General features: G+C 46.2%; 2 protein-coding genes across 3 annotated transcripts in view; one reads left to right on the top strand and one right to left on the bottom strand.

The window, feature by feature from the left end:
- The window catches only part of ROPN1L (rhophilin associated tail protein 1 like), a 918600-nt gene that overhangs the window by 735713 nt on the left and 161353 nt on the right, over positions 1-21534 (top strand). The gene's annotated exons all lie outside the window — the stretch shown is intronic.
- The window catches only part of CMBL (carboxymethylenebutenolidase homolog), a 31908-nt gene that overhangs the window by 1777 nt on the left and 8597 nt on the right, over positions 1-21534 (bottom strand). For both annotated transcript variants that reach the window (XM_050794075.1, XM_050794074.1), the window contains exons 2-5: positions 9732-9965; positions 7600-7707; positions 5596-5738; positions 1475-1566 (exon numbers count right to left, since the gene is read on the bottom strand). In XM_050794075.1, the coding sequence (XP_050650032.1) occupies positions 1475-1566; positions 5596-5738; positions 7600-7707; positions 9732-9946 (558 nt within the window). In that variant the 5' untranslated portion in view covers positions 9947-9965. The remainder of the gene's footprint in view (positions 1-1474; positions 1567-5595; positions 5739-7599; positions 7708-9731; positions 9966-21534) is intronic.

The following is a 21534-nucleotide window of genomic DNA, read 5'->3' as shown; positions in this document are numbered from 1 at the left end:
AACATCAATGCTTTAAATTAGAAACAAGTTCCACAGTTACATTGAATTCTTTCCCGCTAATTTTTTTCTTTTTAGACAGGGTCTCACTCTGTTGCCCAGGTTGTAGTTCAGAGGCACCATCTCGGCTCACTGCAACCTCTACCTCCCAGGTTCAAGTGATTCTCCTGCCTCAGCCTCCGGAGAAGCTGGGATGACAGGCACATGCCACCACGCCCAGCTAAATTTTGTATTTTTAGTAGAAACAGGGTTTCACCGTGTTGACCAGGCTAGTCTCAAACTCCTGACCTCAGGTGATCTGCCTGCCTCAGCCTCCCAACGTGTTGGGATTACAGGCGTGAGCCACTGCACCCGGCCTTTACTGCTAATTTTATAACTAACACAGTTCTTATGTCTGGCAAAGGAGAGATTTCAGAGCAATGTAAAAATGATCCATCTATTATGCGAAATCATTTGCATTAATGTATTAGTTACTAATATTATAAAATAATTTCTAAATGACTACTTTTTTTTCTTAGAGTCAGGGTCTCACTCTGTCGCCCAGGCTGGAGTACAGTGGCACAATCGTGGCTCACTGCAACCTTCAACTCCTGTGCTCAAGCAATCTCCCTGCCTCAGGCTCCCAAATAGCTGGGACTATAGATGTGTGCCACCACCGCAGCTGATTTGCTTATATTTTTGTAGAGAAGGGATCTAGCTAGATTGCCTGACCTAGTCTCAAACTCTCAGCGTCAATCAATCCTCCCACCTCAGCCTCCTGAGTTGCTGGGATAACAGGCATGAGCCACCACGCCCAGCTAACTGACTACTTTTGAACCATACTTTTCTTCTGCTTTTTCCTTATCAACTGACTGTGTTTAATAAATCCTTGTCTTTAAGATCATAGACTTTACGGCAATTTGTGGGTTAGCATGGAGCAGGGCAGGAGGTCCTGTTTCTCCACCAGGTAATCAGGCCATGCTGAGAATACCTCCCTCAGACATTTCCTTAAGCATGTTTTGGGAACGTCACACTTCCACGGTGGAATTATATAAGTGGAATTGAATAAAACCCATCTTTAAAATGGTAATGTTGGAAATATTTGGAGCAACAAATGTATCCTTCAAGACTTCCCACTCCCGGCAGAATGTCAAATCATGCTACTAAATATACAAATGGTGCCGGGCGAGGTGGCTCATGCCTATAATCCCAGCACTTCGAGAGGCCAAGGCGGGCAGATCACCTGAAGTCAGGAGTTCAAGACCAGCCTGGTCAACATGGTGAAACCCTCTCTCTACCGAAAATACAAAAATCAGCCAGGCGTGGTGGCGGCGCCTGTAGTCCCAGCTACTCGGGAGGCTGAGGCACAAGAATGGCTTGAACCTGGAAGGCGGAGGCTGCAGTGAGTCAAGTTCACGCCACTGCACCCCAGCCTGGGCGACAGAGCAAGACCCTGTCTCAAAACAAATAAATACGAAGAAAAAAGATGCCAACTTACATTCTCGAGTGGAATCACAACATCATTTTCAGCAAAAATGAACAAGGTGGGGTTCTTTAAATTGTAAATGCCTTCAGAATCCTTGACGATGCCTGAAAAACGAGCACAGAGGCATGATGTATGACCCCCACGCTCATGCCACAGAAAACTACCGCATTTGGGTTTGATTTTTCAAAGTAAAATCTCTGCTTTGGGGCTCTATTTCCTTTTTCAGTCATTCCACAGAAGTGGCCCAACTTACAAGATTAGCGTAAAAGAAGGCCGGGCACAGTGGCTCATGCCTGTAATCCCAGCACTTTGGGAGGCTGAGGCAGGTGGATGGCTTGGGCCCAGGAGTTTGAGAGCAGCCTGGGTAACATCGCAAAACCCTGTATCTACAAAAAATACAAAAATAAGCCAGGTGTGGTGGTGCATGCCAGTAGTCTCAGCTACTCGGGGGGACAAATGTGGGCGGATCACTTGAGCCTGGAAAGTTGAGGCTGCAGTGAGCCATGTTTGTGCCACTGTACTCCAGCTTGGGCAACAAAGTGAGACCCTGTCTTAAAAAATAATAAAATAAAAAATAAATAAATAAACAAATACAAAAAAACCCAAAGGCTGGGCGTGGTGGCTCAAGCCCCTAATCCCAGCACTCTGGGAGGTCAAAGAGGGCGGATCATGAGGTCAGGAGTCCGAGACCAGCCTGGCCAACATGGTGAAACCCTGTCTCTACTAAAAATACAAAAACTAGCCGGGTGTGGTGGCAGGCACCTGCAATCCCAGCTACTTGGGAGGCTGAGGTAGGAGAATTGCTTGAACCCGGGAGGTGGAGGTTGCAGTGAGCCGAGATCATGCCATTGCACTCCAGCTCTGGGCGACCAGAGCAAGACTCCGTCTCAGAGGAAAAAAAAAAAAGGATTATAATAGTACAAGAGAAATGTATTTAGTCAGATCTTCCTACTCTCTACCTCCCCACTTTATGGACTAGGAATCAGGCCATTAAATAATTGAACGAGACCTCGTCTGCATCTGCTGCTTTAATATGGAAAGACGCCGGAGCAGCCTGAGGAATGCTCCCGCTGGGATCTACCTTCATTTACAAACAGGACCATTTTCAAACCTTTGCTTGAGAAGTTTCTCAGGTCTACACAAGCCCCACAGGTTCTGGCTTGAATGCACTGAGTAGTTTTGTTTGTAAGAGGAGCTGTCATTTGAATGGGTATTTAGATTTGCACCAGACCACGAGTGTGCAAGTGTGAAACTGCCTGGGCCTAGCAGGTCAGTCTATAAAAATCAGGTTTTGGTTGGGCAAGGTGGACCACACCTGTAATCCCAGCACTTTGGGAGGCCAAGGCGGGTGGATCACTTGAGGTCAGGAATTCGAGACCAGCCTGGCCACCAATGCAAAACCCTGTCTCTACTAAAAATACAAAATTAGCTGGATGTGGTAGCCCCAGCTACTCAGGAGGCTGAGGCAGAAGAATTGCTTGGACCCAGGAGGTGAAGGTTCAGTGAGCCAAGATCGTGCCACTGCACTCCGGCCTGGGTGACAGCAAGATGCTGTCTCAAAAAATAACAATAATAGTTTTCATCTTTCATCTCAGCATTCGAGATTAATTCTGAAATGAGAAGCATGCTCTGCCTGACCCAGGCTGTCTGAAAACAACCTGTGGGTGTGTCCAATTCTATGGGAAAAGAAGTATGCAAAAGATTTGCAGCAAGTTACCATTTTAAGATAAGAGGTAAATAATACAACTTTTTTTCCACTTCCTGCTGGCAGCACAGAAGAGCTAAGTAACAGAGAGAGCCTCCTTCACCTGTAACTCCTCTTTAGGAGGCAGGGAGCCACGGGAAAGGTAGCCGCGCCCCCTTCCTCACTCTGGCAAAGCTACTTCTGCCAATGGGCCTCTTTTGATATCCTGAGCCTGAGCCCGGCCACGCTCGGCAGCTCACGCACTGCACAACAGCGGCCAGAAGGTGGCGCCGGGGAGGCATCCGCTCCTTGACCGCCTTTTGCTAAATGCGCAAAAGCATGGTCTAGACAAAGCATCTCTCAGCTCCTTTGTTCCCAGAGGCAGCTGGCCACTGACTTGAGTTTATGTCCTTTTGTGTTGTCCTAAGTCAATATTTAAAGGGTTTTTTAATGCTAAAAGTAGTTGAAAATACCACAGTGAGGAACCATTAAGCCAAGAAAAAATCATTAGTATAACTTTATGATCCACTTCAGATGGTCCCAGGCCTAACGATGGTTCCACTTGCCATTTTTTGACTTTACAATGGTGCACAAGCGACACCCATTCAGTAGAAACTGTACTCCAAGTACCCAGACAACCATTCTGTTTTTCACTTTCAGTACAGAATTCAATAAACTGCATGAGATATTCAAGACTTTACTATAAAACAGGCCCTGTGTTAGATGACTTTGCCCAACTGTAGTCAGATGCAGGTGTTTTGGGCAGGCCAGGTGAGGCTATGATATTTGGTAGGTGAGGTGGATTAATGCATTTTCGACTTGGGATATTTTCAATTTAAGATGGGTTTATCAGGACTTAGCCCCATTGTAAGTAGAGGAGCATCTGCATTATTTTTAAAGGCTATATTTCCTATGTGTCTTTTTTGTTTCTGTTTATCTATTGGTCTGAATGCTTCTATATCATGAGTTTAGCAAGCAGCTTCTATATACAGATATAATGTTATTTCATTGCTGTAATAACTTTGGTTTGTTTTGGCAAAAAATGTATAAATTGCTATTTACATTTTAGAGTGTGTTTTCTTTTGCTTTCTTTTTTTTTTTTTTTTAAGAGACAAGGTCTCACTCCCTGTCACCCAGGTTGGAGTACAGTGGTGCATTCATAGCTCACTGCAGCCTCAAACCTCTGGGCTCAAGTGATCCTCCTGCTTCAGCCTCCTGAGAGGCTGGGAGCACAGGCACGTGCCAGTACACGCAAGTAATTTTAATTTTTTTTTTTTTTTTGACAGAGTCTCACTCTGTTGCCCAGGTTGGAGTGCAGTGGCACAGTCTTGGTTCACTGCAACCTCCACCTCTCGGGTTCAAGCAATTCTCCTGCCTCAGCCTCCCAAGTAGCTGGGATTACAGGTTCCCACCACCACGCTTGGCTAATTTTTGTATTTTTAGTAGAGACGGGGTTTCACCATATTGGCCAGGCTGGTCTCGAATTCTTGACGTTGTGATCCACCCACCTTGGCCTCCCAAAGTGCTCGGATTACAGGTGTGAGCCACCACACCAGGCCTTAAAATTTTTTTATAGAGACAAAGTCTCTCTATGTTGCCCAGGCTTGTCTCAAACTCCTGGGTTCAAGCCATCTGCCCATCTTGGACTCCAAAGTGCTAGGATTACAGGTGTGAGCCACCACGCCTGCCTGCTTTTGCTTTCTTTCTGTCTTTAGTGTGTGTGCATGTTTGTGTACAGTTAGAGCAATTTGTATCTTGGAAAAATCAGTCTTTCTTTCTCTCTCTGTCTCTTTCTTTTTTTTTTTTTTTTTTTTTTGAGACAGGGTCTTGCTCTGTCGCCCAGGCTGGAGGGCAGTGGCGTGATCATGGCTCATTGCAGCCTTAACCTTCTTGGGCTCAAGCAATTTTCCCACCTCAGCCTCCTGAGTAGCTAGGACTACAGGTGTATGTGACCACGCCCAGCTAATTTTTGTATTTTTTGTAAAGACAGGGCTTTGCCATGTTGCCCAGGCTGGTCTTGAACTCCCGAGCTCAAGCGATCTGCCCGCCTAAGGCTCCCAAACTGTTGGGATTACAGGCATTAGCCACCACCAGAAAAATATTTTCATAGATGTTGCTCATAAAAATCTTGTGTGATATTGATCATGATTACATTAAAAAAAAATGCTATCCCCTTCATCCTAGGTGAAGAAATGGAGAGCTCAGGTTAGGTGGCTTTTCCAAAGTCACACGATTGGGACCAAGGCCTCTTGACTCCCAGTGACATCCTCTGGTTAACTGCATGACAAACCTCCACCTCTATTTTCAGATTCTTAAAGCCCATTTCCATAAGCTGGGCGGTCTTCACATTATTGGGGGTTGTGTTACACTGGATGGGGAGGCTTCTGATTGCTGTCACTCTTCCAACCCTCCCTTTCGCATGGAGTAAAAATGCACAAGGCAGATTTACCATAGACAGACACCCCTGCTCTGAATTCTGAGTATTTCACCATCAAATGATGGACAGCAGTTCCACCCCAGCAGAATCCCACGACGCCAATTTTCTGGGCATGACACTGTTGTTTCAGATACTTCAAGACAGCACTGATCTCTCTAGAACAGAAAGAAAAAATATTCAAGAATCAGGGTTATTCTGTGAACCCCTCAAAGGGCTGTGCTGATGATAACGGGACTGTATCAGCAACTGTTCTTGAAGTTGCCAAGGATTCTTCTTTTGGGAGCTCTATACCTCTGCCCCGACTGATGCATCATCCCAGCACGTCTTCCTGCCAAGCCCAGCCCTCCTCCAACTGCCTGACAGCTGCAGGCAAGCTGGGCTCTTCCCAAAATACAGATCCAACCAGCTCACTCCCAGCTGAGAGCTGAGCAGTCTTCCACAGCCTCGGGATGAAGGCCACAGCCCACAGCATGGTTTGTAAGAGCCGAGTCCACGACCTGCTCCCTGCAGAGTGTCCCAGTCTTCTCTGTCCCCTGAGTCTCCCAGGAGAAGAGTCTCCTCTCTCCTCTCTCCCCTGACCAGCCATAACTATGGGCAGACACCCAGTCACCCTCTGACTTCACACATTCACTCTCTCCCCAAAACTCCCCACTCTGCATTGCCAAATTTGGAAAGCCATCAGGACTACTTCAGCCATGAGGGGACCAAGAAGAGTGACCCTTGCCTGGCAAATGATTCATCTGCAAACTGATTGGAACTTAGAACACATTTTCAACTAGAAACAATGTACCAAAGTGGAGGTGGGCTGCACATGTATGTTTATTGCAGCACAATTGCAAAGATATGCAACCTAAGCGCCCATTGACCAATGAGTAGATAAAGAAAATGTGGCATATATACACCATGGACTATTACTCAGCCATAAGAAAGAACAAAATAGTATCTTTTGCAGCAACTTGGATGGAGCTGGAAGCCATTTTTCTAAGAGAAGTAACTCAGGAATGGAAAACCAAATACTGTACGTTCTCACTTATAAGTAGGAGCTAAGCTGTGGGTAGTTCGCAAAGGCACACAGAGTGATATAATGGACTATGGAGACTCAGAAGGGGGAGGGCTAAAAAACTATATATTAGGTAAAATGTACACTACTCAAGTGACAGATGCACTAAAATCTCTCTTTTAATAGATGGTGCTCATAAAAATATTGTTTGATATTGATCATCATCACATAAAGAATGCTATCCTGGCTGGATGTGGTGGCGCATGCCCACAGTGAGACCCCATCTCTATTTTATTTTAAAATTTTTAATTAATTAATTTTTTTTTTGACGCGATCTTGCTCTGTCCCCCAGGCTGGGGTGCAGTGGCGCGATCTCGGCTCACTGCAACCTCCGTCTCCCGGGTTCAAGTGATTCTCATGTCTCAGCCTCCCGAGTAGCTGGGATTACAGGAGTGCATCACGATGCCCAGCTAAGTTTTTTGTTTATTTGTTTGTTTTTTGTATTTTTAGTAGAGACAGGGTTTCACCATGTTGGCCAAGCTGGTCTCAAACTCCTGATCTCAAGTGATCAGCCAGCCTCAGCCTGCCAAAATGCTGGGATTACGGGTTTGAGCCACCATGCTCGGCCTAAAAATTTTAATTAAAAAAAATCCCAGCCTGGCCAACATGGTGAAACCCCGTCTCTACTAAAAATACAAAAATTAGCCGAGCGTGGTGGTGGGAACCTGTAATCCCAGCTACTTGGGAGGCTGAGGCAGGAGAATGCCTGAACCTGGGAGGCAGAGGTTGCAGTGAGCTGAGATCGTGCCACTGCTCTCCAGCCTGGGCAACAGAGCAAGACTCCATCTCAAAAAACAAAAAAAAAATTTTTTCTCCTTTGTGCCATGGGAAGGATTCCACTGGCCGTGGAGAAGTCCCACCCTGAGGTAAGGAGTACTGTCTGAAAGGTGAAGCCCACCCAGCTCTCACCTCCCTGGGCCGTACCGCGTCCATGGCCACGTCTGTGGATAACTCACCTATCGATCTGCTGGGCATTTCTTGTTTTCACCCACTCAGGGAAGGTGGACCAGTCGCTAGAGGGGTCCCAAGGCTCTTGCCCTACAAAGAAGTCTGGAACAATGGTTCTGCAAAATATGGACATGAATTGATCTTAGTTTCAGAGTTGCTTGACTCAGTATTTTGCTTGCATTTATTTAAAAACTTGCTACGTTGGTGATTCTGGCTCGGAGAAAAGGAAAAGGAGTGGGTGTGAAGGCCAACTTTGAGCGCGGCAAAGCAGCCACCTGGCACCGGGCCAAGCCATCTTAGGTTTCACAACCGCAGGTGCACAGCGTCTGGCAGCCTGCTGGTAACCCAGGCCTGCAAATGATGAGGCTATCCACAGGGCACACTCCCATGGGATAGGCTGGCATGGCATGTGGGGGCCCCTGGGGGAGTGGGCCTGAGGCGGGTGGTTTTGAGGGCCCCTCCAGCCCCTCTCAGCCAGCCTGGGGGACTCCTGGCCTTTCACATGAGCCTCAGGCCAGAGGGCACACCTGGCTAACATGTCCAGTCACTATGACCAGGCAATTTTCCCAGCCTCCACCCAAGACGCCGGCGAAGCACCGTTTCCTATCCAGAGGGTATGTTCTAAGACGGGCAGCAGGGAGCAAAGAAGCGTGGCCCCAGTCCAGGTCGCTCTTCCATGCAAATCAACCCAGAGGGATGAAGCCAACTGTTCCAGTCCAGTCTTGTTTCCCAACTGTTTCCCCAAATAGAACTGCCACCTGGTTGGAGGAACAGGGCTCCCCCTGTAGGGGTAAGAAGAACACTGAAACTGGAGTGAGAAAATCCAAGTTCAAGGCTCAGTACACCCCACGCTGCTGTGTGGCCTTAACAAGCCATGTCACCACTTCTAGCCTCATTTTCTCATCTGACAAATAAACAGCACGCTTGCACTGCACAACCTCAGAGGATTCTCTCGAGGGCAAAAAAAAAAAAAAAAAAAATGGTGTACATGAGAAAGTGCTTTGTAAAATAGGGGTCTTTCCTTATCTTTTATGTCCTGAACCTTGTTCAAGGACCCGCGGTGAAACAACAGACACAGCAATGCCATTTGATGGGCTGCTTGGGCCGGTGATCTGGGGCAGCCGCAAAGCGCTCTTTATGTCCTGGTTTCCTAATCTGCAAAATGAGAGCAGTAGCAGCTCCTCCCTCAAGGGGCTGCCAGGAGGATTAAGGGCAATAAGCCCAGTCATGCCCTCAGCCCTGGCTCTAGCTGAGCAACCGAAGCTAGCTATTTTATTTCTTTATTTTTTTTTTACTGGGTTTGCCCCTAGAAAGTTAAGTCCCCTCATCTGGGGACGTGAAAAAGGAAAACTTCAAGGAAGGTCTTTTCATTCGGCACTGACTCGGCATCCCACCAGGGTGGACATGATTCCTTTAAGCCAGTTTCTCTTCCTAGAAAAACGAGGTAGGCTCACCCTTGGGTTTCCGTTCACAGAAAGCTTCTCTTTCTGTGAAAACAAAGGAAATCTAGCCGTGCACCAAGCTCAGGGCTTGCTGGGTTGATGCTTCCCGACGCTGGAGAGGAAGGAAGGTTCTAGCTCTCCTCTGCGCTTTTCACCAGGGGCAAATAAGAATCAGCCTTGGTCAAAGGTGACCACGGCCACTTGGCCAGACAAAGAGGTAAACTTGGGGAGGGGAGCAAGGTCTCACCGTGCCACTTCTGAACCCCAGTCTAATTCAGACGGGGCCACGACCGTACGTGTATGGACCAGGAGGAGCCTTGGACATCCTGCCATCCAAAGAGGCCTGTGAAATCTGACACGACGCTGAGCTGCTTGAAGAGCCAAGTCACAGGTCCATTTGGGAGCTGGTGAGCTCGGCCCATGATGTCCAATGCCTACGTCTGGCCAAGGCCCCACGGGGGAAAAGAATTCTCAGTGTCCACCAAGTCTAGAGGCCAGGTACTCCCAGGAGGACACAGGCGGGTGTTTAATTTCCCATGACATTTCCCATCTATCTTCACCGCAGTCAGATAAAGAAGTTTCTGACGTACATTAGATACTGTAGATTCAGACTGGTGTGGTTTTATTTTTTAAAGGGAACAAAATAAACCACCGAAATTTATATGAATGTAAACAAAGAAACGCAACTTTATACATACGTGTATCCATTTCCTGAGATCATGTCAGCCATATATCTGGTATTGGGCAACTGCCAGCCAAATATGTCTTGAATGACAATCACAGCTTTGCCTGCATCAACGGGGGATTTGGTGACATAAGCCTTGATGTGCTCGATTTGAACCTCGTGGCCTAGCCCTCCATACTCAAGTCTGTGGCCAATGTCACACGGACAAGGATAAGCTTCGTTAGCCATTGCAGAGATTGAAGTTGGGCTATGGAGAGAGAAACAAGAATTATATTCTGAATGCTGCAAATTTAAAGGCTATAAATGGTGAGTAAAGCTCAAATCAAGATTATAGAAAAAAATGCATTTTAACGACATCTATGGTATTATGTAAGAAATCAATGGTAACTTCTGGTTCTGGCCACACAGCAGAGAAAGGCTATAAACACTAGAAATGCCAGACTGAATAATTAAAAAAAAAAAGAGAGATGAAAGAACTCCTAGGGAAAAGTGACTCTTCAGGGGCCAGGACTGGAGAGGAAACAGAACGCCAGAGTGAGGATGACACCCACAGATGCTGACGGGGTGCAGTGATGTTGTGGGACAGGACCCAACCCAGGAGCACACACTAACAGTCGGGTGCTTAGGATTTTGTGTTGACGTGTGGAATGAGCCTTGGAAGCACATGAGATGGGAATTTGTAAGAGACCCACGCCTGCCATGTGGAGCCCCCAAAGGTTCATGTCTCAGATAAAGGGGCCAAAGCAAAACGAGGACAGCTCCATCCGCCAGGCTCAGCCGTGTGCAAAGAAGCCCATCTCAGTCTAGATTCTGAGTGGAAGGGAAAAAAGAAAGCAATCCTCAAATGTATACCATGCTTGCAAAGTAGGAATACCTCGCTGAGACATTAATACAATTGACCCGGGGCCAGTGAAACGCCTGGAACACCAGGCAGAGGCAAATGCAAATCCACTTTACCACAAGACTTCCACAATCCAGGCCAAAAATACCACCCACTGAAGAGCAGCTCATCAGCAAAAACGATACACAAGGAGGCGATCCAAATAAACAAGATTCAGTAGACATAATACCTGGGAGGAATTTCCGGTGGGAATGGGGTTTGAAATTCACCTGGAAACACTTGGTGAATCAAAATAGAAAACAGGAAGCAATTAGGAAATTAAAAACCTGTTCGTTAAAAAGCATGAAGTGATGCGGCGAAAGTGGGAAAGGAGTAGAACAAGGAATATGATTTGTAAATGACTGAGATAACTCGCTGCCAGCAGGCCTGCCTACATTTAAGTAAATGGAAACAGATTAAACTCACTAGCTGAGACAGATTCTCAACTTGGATTTGTTTCGTTTGGTTTTGTTTTTTGAGACAGGATCTCACTCTGTCACCCAGGCTGGAGTGCAGGGTCACAAACACGGCTCACTGCAGCCTCCACCTCCTCCCTGGGCTCGAGCAATCCTCCCACCTTAGCCTCCCAAGTAGCTGGGACTATGGCACACACCAGCACAATCAGCTTCTTTTTTAAAAATAAAAATGTTATGTAGACGAGGTCTCACTATATTGCCCAGGTTGGTCTCAAACTCCTGGGCTCAAGCAAACATCCCGCCTCACACTCCCAAAGTGCGAGGATTACAGGTGTGACCCACCGTGCCTGGTTCAAATTAGACTTTTAAAAAATTAAGGTTCTGGACCAGGCATGGTGGCTCACACCTGTAATCCCAGCACTTTGGGAGGCTGAGGCAGGCGGATCACAAGGTCAGGAGTTCAAGACGAGCCTGGCCAATATGGTGAAACCCCGTCTCTACTGAAAATACAAAAATTAGCCGAGTGTGGTGGCAGGCGCCTGTAGTCCCAGCTACTTGGGAGGCTAAGGCAAGAGAATCGCTTGAACTTGGATGGTGGAGGTTGCAGTGAGCCGAGATCACGCCATTTTGCACACTCCAGCCTGGGCAACAAGAGCGAGATTCTGTCTCAAAAAAAGAAGAAAAAAAAAAATTAAGGTTCCATCAAAAAAGAAGAACTAGGAGCACTAAACCCAAAGACATATGTAATTCCCTTCATTAACACCTGGAGAACACAGAGTCTTTACAAGCAGAGGTGAACTGCCTGCATATTAAACCACAATCAAAGATTCAGCAAAGATTTGATATAACGAATGTTATACAAATGCAATGAAGAAATTATAATAAAACCCAAAAGATTTAGAACTGGATTGTTACCACGAAAACACTATATAGCAAAACTTGATGCAAACAATATGGCAGTAGAGGCATCGTTACAGCCTAGACTGCATATACTTGAACAAGAGGAAGGAATGAAAGTAAGCCAAATATCAAGAAGTTAGAGGAAAAAAATAGAATTAAGCCTTTCTTAGTTCATTCAGGCTGTTATAACAAATACAGTAAACTGGGTAGTTCATAAATGCAGAGGTTTATTTCTTACAGTCCTGGAGGCTGGGAAGTCCCAGTTCAAGGCACTGGCAGATGCAATGTTGAGTAGGGTCCACTTTCTGGTTCATAGATGGCGCCCTCTCCTTGTATCCTCACGGGGTAGAAGGGACTAGCTGGCTCCCTGGGGTCTCCTTTATAAGGACACTAATCCCTATAGCAAGAGCTCTGCCCTCAAACCTAATCACTTCCCAAAGACCTGACCTCCTAGGGGGTGATACAATTACCTTGAGGGTTAGGAGTTCAACATAGGAATTCTGGGGAGACACAAACATTCAGAATACAGCAAACCCTACAAAGAGGAAATAAAGAAATGAAAATAAAGAAATAGGCTGGGTGCAGTGACTCACAACTGTAATCTCAGCACTTTGGGAGGCTGAGGCGGGCAGATCAGGTCAGGAGTTCGAGACCAGCCTGGCCAACATGGTAAAACCCCACCTCTACTAAAAATACAAAAATCAGCTGGGCATGGTGGCATGCATCTGTAATCCCAGCTACTTGGGAGGCCAAGACAGGAGAATCACTTGAACCTGGGAGGCGGAGGTTGCAGTGAACCAAGATGGCGCCACTGCACTCCAGCCTGGGCGACAGAGCAAGACTCCGTCTCAAAAAAAAAAAAAGAAAAGAAAAAGAAAGAAATAATAGAAGGAAACCAAAGAGATTAAAATATGATTCCTTAAAAAGTTATAAAATAGGCACATCTCCAACAAAATTGATCAATAAAAGGGAAAGTGATGAACACACACACACACAATAATAAAACAGTATCTGGAATGAAAAGGTGACATAAAGATTTTGTCAGGCCTCTGAGCCCAAGCCAAGCCATCGCATCCCCTGTGACTTGCACGTATATGCCCAGATTGCCTGAAGTAACTGAAGAATCACAAAAGAAGTGCAAATGTCCTGCCTCGCCTTAACTGATGACATTCCACCACAAAAGAAGTGAAAATGGCCGGTCTTTGCCTTAAGCGATGATATTATCTTGTGAAATTCCTTTTCCTGGCTCATCCTGGCTCAAAAAGCTCCCCCACTGAGCACCTTGTGACCCCCCACTCCTGCCCGCCAGAGAACAACCCCCTTTGTAATTTTCCTTTACCTACCCAAATCCTATAAAACGGCCCCACCCTTATCTCCCTTCTGACTCTTTTTCGGACTCAGCCCGCCTGCACCCAGGTGATTAAAAAGCTTTATTGCTCACACAAAACCTGTTTGGTGGTCTCTTCACACAGACGCGCATGACAGATTTTATCTTTAGAAATCATAAAAAATTAATACAAACAACTTTATGTTAATAAATTTGAAAACAGAAAAAAAAAATGGACAAATTGGTAAAAGAGAAAAGAGAGGAAATGTTTCCCAACTATTTTGTATGTCTGCCTTTGAAATTTGGCCAGGTGTGATGCCTCACACCTGTAATCCTAGCACTTTGAAAAGCCAAGGTGGGAGGACTGTTTGAGCTCAGAAGTTTGAGAAAAGCCTGGAAATCATAGTGAGACCCTGTCTTTACAAAAAAAAAAAAAAAAATTGGCCTGGTGTGGTGGTGCACACCTGTGGTCCCAGCTCCTTGATAGACTGAGGTGGGAGGATCCCTTGAGCCTGAGAGGTCGAGGCTACAGTGAGCTATAATTGATTTGACTGCCCACCACACTCCAGCCTGGGCAACAGAGCAAGAAGACCTTGTCTCAAAAAAAAAAAAAAAGCTAAAAAAAAATTTCAAAGTAACAGGAAAAAAGGTGGTGAGACAACTCCAGATTAAAAGAAACAAAAGAGAAATAAACCTAATTGCACCATGTGAACCTTAACTAGATCCTGGTTCACAATTAAGAATAGCTATAAGAGACATTTGGGTGACAAAAGAAGGAGTGAATATGGATGGGGGTTGATATTATGAATTACCATTACTTTTTTAAGGTATGAGAACAGCAGTTATACAGAATGTTCCTAGTTCGATGATATATACTAAGTACTGAACAATGAAGTGTCATAACCTCTGCAATTTATCCCCAAATGGCTCATAAAATACACATGTACACGACACACACAGAGATGTGTAAAGCAATATGGCAAATTGCCAAGAATTATTGAATCCACTTGATCCATATATAAATGTTTGCTGTACTATTTATTCCATTTTTCTGGATTTGAAAATTTTTTATAACTGAAAGTTGGGGTGAGGGACCTGACCAAAAATATTCACCAATCAAAAAAAAAAATCAGAAGTAAATGTCTACTTGGAGCAAATAATATCTTGGATACAAAAAGTGAACAAAGACAAATTGAAAATGAAAAATTGAATGACCCTCTTACTTACAAATGTAGGTACAAAAATCCTACGTGAAATATTTGCACGTGAATTCTGACAATATATTTTTAAATGCATATATAATGACTATATCATGAATGCAAAGATGGTTTGCCATTGCACGTTCTATGATGTAATCCATGATATCAACAAATTAAAGGAGTGAATTCACATAATCATCACAAGAAGTACAGAAAAAAAACACTCAGATAAAATTCAACATGCCATGGGCCAAATGTTTGTGTCCCCTCAAAATTCATGTTGAAACCCTACCCCTCAGTGTTACTGTGTTTGGAGAAAGGATCTTTAGGAGGTGAGCTCATTATTAAGGACCAGACAGACAAAACTGACACCGAGTCATTGGCTCAAGCCTGTAGCAGGGAGGCCGAGACCACAGAGGTCAGGAGAAACCATCCTGGGTAACACACAAACCCCGACATACAAAAACTTAGCCGGGCGAGTTGTAAGCTACTCGAGGCTGAGGCAGGAGAATGGCGTGAACCCGGGAGGCGGAGCTTGCAGTGATTCGGCCCACTCCAGCCTGGGTGACAGAGCGGCTCCGTCTCAAAAAAAAAAAAAAAAAAAGAAGGAAGGGGTTTATTCGGCCCAGGGCATTGGCAAGACTTCTGTCTCAAGAGCCGAGCTCCTCCAATGAGCAATTCCTGTCCCTTTTAAGGGCTCACAACTCTAAGGGAGTGCATGTGAGAGGACTGTGATTGATTGAGCAAGCAGCGGGTATGTGACTAGGGGCTGCATGCACCGGTAATTAGATCAGAACAACACAAGATAGGGATTTTCACAGTGCATTTTTATACAATGTCTGTAATCTATAGATAACAGAACTAATTAGGTTTGGGTAGATCTTTAACCACCAGGCCCAGTGTATAGCGCCAGGCTGTCTCCCTGTGGATTTCATTTCTGACTTTTAGTTTTTACTTCTTTCTGTGGAGGCAGAAATTGGGCAATGGCCCATCTTGGCTCACTGCAACCTCCACCTCCTGGGTTCAAGCGATTCTCCTGCCTCAGTCTCCCAAGTAGCTGGGATTACAGGCGTGCGCCACCACGCCCGGCTAATTATTTGTATCTTTAGTAGAGATGGGTTTTCATGTCAGCCAGGCTGGTCTCAAACTCCTGATCTCGTGATCCGCCTGCCTCGGCCTGCCAAAGTGCTGAGATTACAGGCGTGGGCCACCGTGCCCGGCCTAATTTTTGTATTTTTAGCAGAGATGGGGTTTCACCATGTTGGCCAAGCTGGTCTCCAACTCCTGACCTCAGGCTATCCGCCCGCCTTGGCCTCCCAAAATGCTGGGATTACAGGCATGAGCCACCACGTCTGGCCAAAACATATAATTTTTATATGATACCACTCATAATACCAACATTTGTTAACTAGGAACAATGCTAACAATAGATGTGCAAGATATTTAAAGAAAATTTACCTTTTAACATTAAGGATAAAAAAGACCTAAATAAATGAAGACATGTATCTTGCAAATTGATAAGTCATTAGCAATGTGCAAAATAAGTAATATCGTAAAGATGGCGGTTTTCTTCAAATTAACCTATAAATTCAATGCAATTACAGTAAAAATTCCAAATGAATTTTCATGTTAAAACTAATAAAAAGAGGTAAGAAACAAGAATAGCCACGATAACTGAAAGAAAATGGAGAAGGAGAAATTAATTTACCAAACAACAAAACCTATTAAAACAGTATGGTATTGCTGGATAGATGAATATATCAATAGAACAGACCAAAGACTCTAGAACTCATGTATATTCATCCAGTCATCCACAGAATGTTTATTGAGGCACCACTCTGTGACAAACACTGTTGAAGGCTCTGGGGAAACAGCAAAGCATGAAACAAATAAAAATCCCTGACCTCAGGAATCATACAGTCCAGTGGGATGAAATATACAGAAACAATGTGCTTTTCAGATGGTAATCAATGCTAAGAAGAAAAACAGAGCAGAGAAGAAAAGAAGACAATCTTGGATTGAGGGTGTGGGTTGCAATTTACAACAGTGTATTGGGGAACAGCTTGTTGGAAAGGCACCATTGGGCAAAGGAGGCGAGGGGTGGTGCCCTGCACATATCTGGAGGAAGAGCGGTCGAGGCAGAACAAACAGCAAGTGCCAAAGGCCCTGAGGTAGAAGCACGTCTGACATGTCTGATGAACAGCAAGACCAGTGTGGCTGGAACAGAAAGTGCCAGGGGAGAGAGCAGCAGGGAATAGTGTGAGTTCCCAGAGCTTTACTGAAGAATTCAGTTTTTCCTCAGTGTGAGACAGAAGCCACTGGAGAATTTTGGGGAAGTGAATGGCTTTATCTGAGTTGATTAAAAGTATCATTGGCCTGACACGGTGGCTCAAACCTGTAATCTCAATACTTTTGGAGGCTGAGGTGGGAGGATTGTTTGAGACCAGCCTGAACAACATAGCAACACTGCCAAAAAAAATAAAAAATTAACTGGGCATGGCGGCACATGCCTGTATTCCCAGCTACACGGGAGGCTGAGGTAGGGGGATCCCTTGAGCCTGGGAGGTCAAGGCTGCAGTGAGTCACGATTATGTCACGGCACTCCAGCCTAGATGACACAGAGAGATCCTGTCTCAAAAAAAAAAAAAAAAAAGTATCATTAAAGATGCTGTTTTAAGAAGAGATCATCAAGTAGCAAAGGAAGAAAAGAAAGTCCAGTTGGATAGCTCCAGCAACAATCCAGCCAAGAGATGAAGCAGCTCACACCAGGATGGTGATGGTGAGAGGGAGGGAATGGTCAAGTGTGGGCAGATTTTACAGGCAGAGCCACTCAGTTCTGCAGACAGATTGTATGTGTGGGGACATCAGACAAAAGGAGGAGTCAGTGGTGATTACAAGGGTTCCTGCCTAAGCAACCAGAGGGTGGAGTGTGTTTAAATGAGAAGGGATGCGGGAAGAGCTGGTGTGAGGAGATAAGGACTTCAGTTTGGGGCATATTAAGGCTCAGGTATCTATTACACATCCCAGAGAAAAGCTGGGTGACACGATAGAGGTTCAAGGGCCAGGGGCCCAAGCTGAAATGACAACTTTGAGAGTGATGTGAGTATACGGCTGACCCTCATTGTTTGCAGATTCTGTATTCACGAACTCATCTACTTGCTGATTGGTTTTTTTGTTGTTGTTGTTGTTGTTTTTGAGACAGAGCCTCACTCTGGTTGCCCAGGCTGGAGTGTAGTGGCGTGATCTCGGCTCACTGCAACCTCTACCTTCTGGGTTCAAGTGATTCTCCTGTGTCAAGTGATTCTCCTCCCTAGTTGCTGGGAAAACAGGCACCCGCCACCATGCCTGGTTAATTTTTGTTTGTTTGTTTGTTTTTGAGACAGAATCTGGCTCTGTCGCCCAGGCTGGAGTGCAGTGGCGTGATCTCGGCTAATTGCAACCTCCACCTTCTGGGTTCAAGTGATTCTCCTGCATCAGCCTCCCTAGTTGCTGGGAAAACAGGCGCCTGCCTCCACGCCTGACTAATTTTTGTATTTTTTTTTTCTTTTTTTGAGACAGAGTCTGGCTCTGTTGCCCAGGCTGGAGTGCAGTGGCGTGATCTTGGCTCACTGTAAGCTCTGCCTCCCAGGTTCACGCCATTCTCCTGCCTCAGGCTCCAGAGTAGCTGGGACTACAGGTGCCCACCACCACGCCCGGCTAATTTTTTGTATTTTTAGTAGAGATGGCATTTCACCATGTTAGCCAGGATGGTCTCGATCTCCTGACCTCGAGATCCACCCACCTCAGCCTCCCAAAGTGCTGAGATTACAGGCGTGAGCCACCGCACCCGGCCAATTTTTGTATTTTTAATAGAGACGGGGTTTCACCATGTTGGCCAGGCTGGTCTCGAACTCCTGACCTCGGATGATCCTGCCCACCTCGGCCTCCCAAAGTGCTGGGATTACAGATGTGAGCCACTGTGCCCAGCCATACCTCTGAGTGTATTTTGTAACCCCTCCATCATTCATGGACATTCAAAAAATGTGAACTGTCGATGTCCACATTCCCAGCTGAGGACACACAGGGTGCAATAGACTGAATGTGTCCCCAAAAAGTCAGATGTTGAAACCCTGATTCCAATGGAATGATATTTGGAGGTGGAGTCTTTGAGAGGCAAGTAGTTCACAAGTGCAGAGTCCTCAAGAATGGGTTGAGGGCCTCAGAGGAGCCCAGAGGGCTGGCTTGCCTTCTTTCTGCTGGGTGAGAATACAGCCAGAAGATGACCATCTGCAAACCAGAAACAGGCGCTCAGCAGACACTGGATCTGCCAGCGCCTCGATCTTGGACTTCCCAGCCTCCAGAACTGTGAGAAATGTTTGTTGTTGAAGCCACGTTTCTTAGAGCAGTCCAAGTGCCCACAACACTTTGCTTCTCATTTCAGCTCTCACAGTATAAACAAGTGTCCTTTGCATGGTCTTAGTGCACATTTTTGTGCTTTTTGAGGGGTTGATTTTGCCGTTTAAAAGGGCCCTGCACTTAGGGCTCACATGCTGTCTAGTGTTGCTAAGCATGGGAAGGCTGTGATGTGCCTTATGGGGAAAACGCGTGTATTGGAGAAGCTTTTTTCAGGCACAAGTTACAGACCTGTTGGCCATGAGCTCCCTGTCAATGAGTCAACAATATATATTAGAATGGTGTCTTCCACAAAAACACACATAAAACCAGGCTGATGTGTGGGTCAACTGAGGAAACTGCTGTGACCAGGCCAGAGCTTTACAGGAAGCTAACCTGTATTTTCCCCAGGAGCAATGGTTTAGGATTTGCTAACTCAGTGTCTGTAGTGACTTTACTACTACAAATACCAAGAATGACTGTATGTAGGTTTGGTTTGTTTGTCTGTTTGAGACACAGTCTCACTCTGTCCCCTAAGCTGGAGTGTGGTGGTACAATCTCGGCTCACAACAACCTCCACCTACCGGGTTCAAGCAATTCTCCTGCCTCAGCCTCCCGAGTAGTTGGTACTACAGGCGATCACCACCATACCCGGCTAATTTTTGTCTTTTTGGTAGAGATGGGGTTTCGCCATGTTGGCCAGGCTGCTCTCAAACTCCTTACCTCAGGTGATCCACTGCGCCAGGCCTGTAGGTGATATTTAAACTTTAAGAATGAATGACATCCTTCAGGGAATAATGGTGGATGAATAAAAGAGAAATCTAGAAGACGGAGCCCTGGGGTCCTTCAACACAAACATTCAGGGAGATCGGAAGGAACCAGCAAGTGAGGACTGAGCCTGAGAAGGAACAGCCAGTGATGGGGTAGGAAGACCCCAAGTGTGGTGTCCTGGACCCAAGTGAAGAACAGGTATTGAGGGGAGAGCAACGAATGGTGAGAGTTGCCCTCAGGGCTTGGCAAAGTGAAGGTCATTGGTGACCTCCACAAGGACAGGCTTGGACGAGGGCATGGGTGACAGCATAATCATAGTGGGCTTAAAAGAGACTGAGAGGAGACAGGGCACGGTGGCTCATGCCTGTAATCCCAGCACTTTAAGAGGCCAAGGTGAGCGGGCTGCTTGAGGCCTGAAGTTTGAAACCAGCCTGGCCAACACAGTAAAACCCCGTTTCTATTAAAAATATCAAAATTAGCCAGGCGTGGTGGCACGTGCCTATAATCCCAGCTACTTGGGAGGCTGAGGCAGGAGAACTGCTTGAACCTGGGAGGCAGAAGTTGCAGTGAGCTGAGATCACGCCATTGCACTCCAGCCTGGGCAACAGAGCGAGACTCCATCTCAAAAAAAAAAAAAAAGAGAGAGAGAGAATGAGAGAGGAGAGAACTAAAGACAGTGAACATAGAAAACTCTTAGAAGACTTCTGACAAAAAAAGGAGCAAAGACGCCAGCCGTGGTGGCTCACGCCTGTAATCCCAGCACTTTGGGAGACAAAGGCAAGTGGATCACTTGAAGTCAGGAGTTCGAGACCAGCCTGACCAACATGGGGAAAACTCGTCTCTACTAAAAATACAAAAATTAGCCAGGCGCGATGGCGGATGCCTGTAATCCCAGCTACTTGGGAGGCTGAGGCAGAAGAATCGCTTGAACCCACCAGGCAGAGGTTGCAGTGAGCTGAGATCGCACCATTGCACTCTAGCCTGGGCAACAAGATCTAAACTCCGTCTCAAAAAAAAAAAAAAAAAAAGAGCAAAGAGACTGTGCAAAAGACGGAGCGAAGATACAGTGATGAGCCTTTTTTTTTTTTTTTAAGTGGAAGAAATCTCAGCCTATTTGTATGTGGATGAGAATGATACCACAGAGAGGAAAACAAACAAATCACAACCAGTGACCCAGGGAGAGAGGAAACTGGAGAGCAGGAGGGGAGGTTCTGGTGCATAGCGGAGGAGCTGCCTTCTTTGGCAGTGTGGACAGTCCTCACACGCCCAAGCCAGGCTGAGGACGTGGACACAGACACAGGTGGTGGTGGGTGTGGGGCAGGAGAGTGTGGATGCTCCCTGTTGGCATCTGTTTGCTCACAGAACTGAGAAGCAGAGTCAGCAGCTCAGGGTGAGAGGCAGGAGGAGGGCTGGGGAGAGGATAAGCAGGAAAACGGGGGGCCAGGGAGAAGTACTGTGGTCGGGGAAATGTATGGCTGTTTCCTCCAGCCAGGTCCAGCAGCGGGAACATGCGCAGAGCAGGCGCAGAGCAGGCAGAGAGAGGGGGTCAGATACAATGGGGCTCTGTAGTCATGAGAGGCGGTAGCAGGGACCTGTTGGGGGAGGAGGCACTGGCCATCAATGGGGCAAGGCTGCAGCACTGAGCTACCCAGGTGAGAAAACAAATCACCACGGATCCCCACCTACCCCAGTGTGCGAGCATATCAGATGGCTAGAAATCTAAGTAGGAAAGGCAAAATTCAGCGATCAGAGGGAAATACTGAATACTTTTTTCTTGTACTTTGGAGTAATGAAGAATTTCTTAAATTTGACCCCCCCCCAAAAAAAAAACCCCATAAAGGATTAGAAATCCCATTTCATGGCTGGGCGTGGTGGCTCACGCCTGTAATCTCAGAACTTTGGGAGGCTGAGGCGGGTGGATCATGAGGTCAGGAGATCCAGACCATCCTGGC

Source organism: Macaca thibetana, chromosome 6 (genome assembly GCF_024542745.1).
Source record: "Macaca thibetana thibetana isolate TM-01 chromosome 6, ASM2454274v1, whole genome shotgun sequence".
Classification (NCBI taxonomy): domain Eukaryota; kingdom Metazoa; phylum Chordata; class Mammalia; order Primates; family Cercopithecidae; genus Macaca; species Macaca thibetana.
This window is presented reverse-complemented; position numbering and strand designations above follow the sequence as displayed.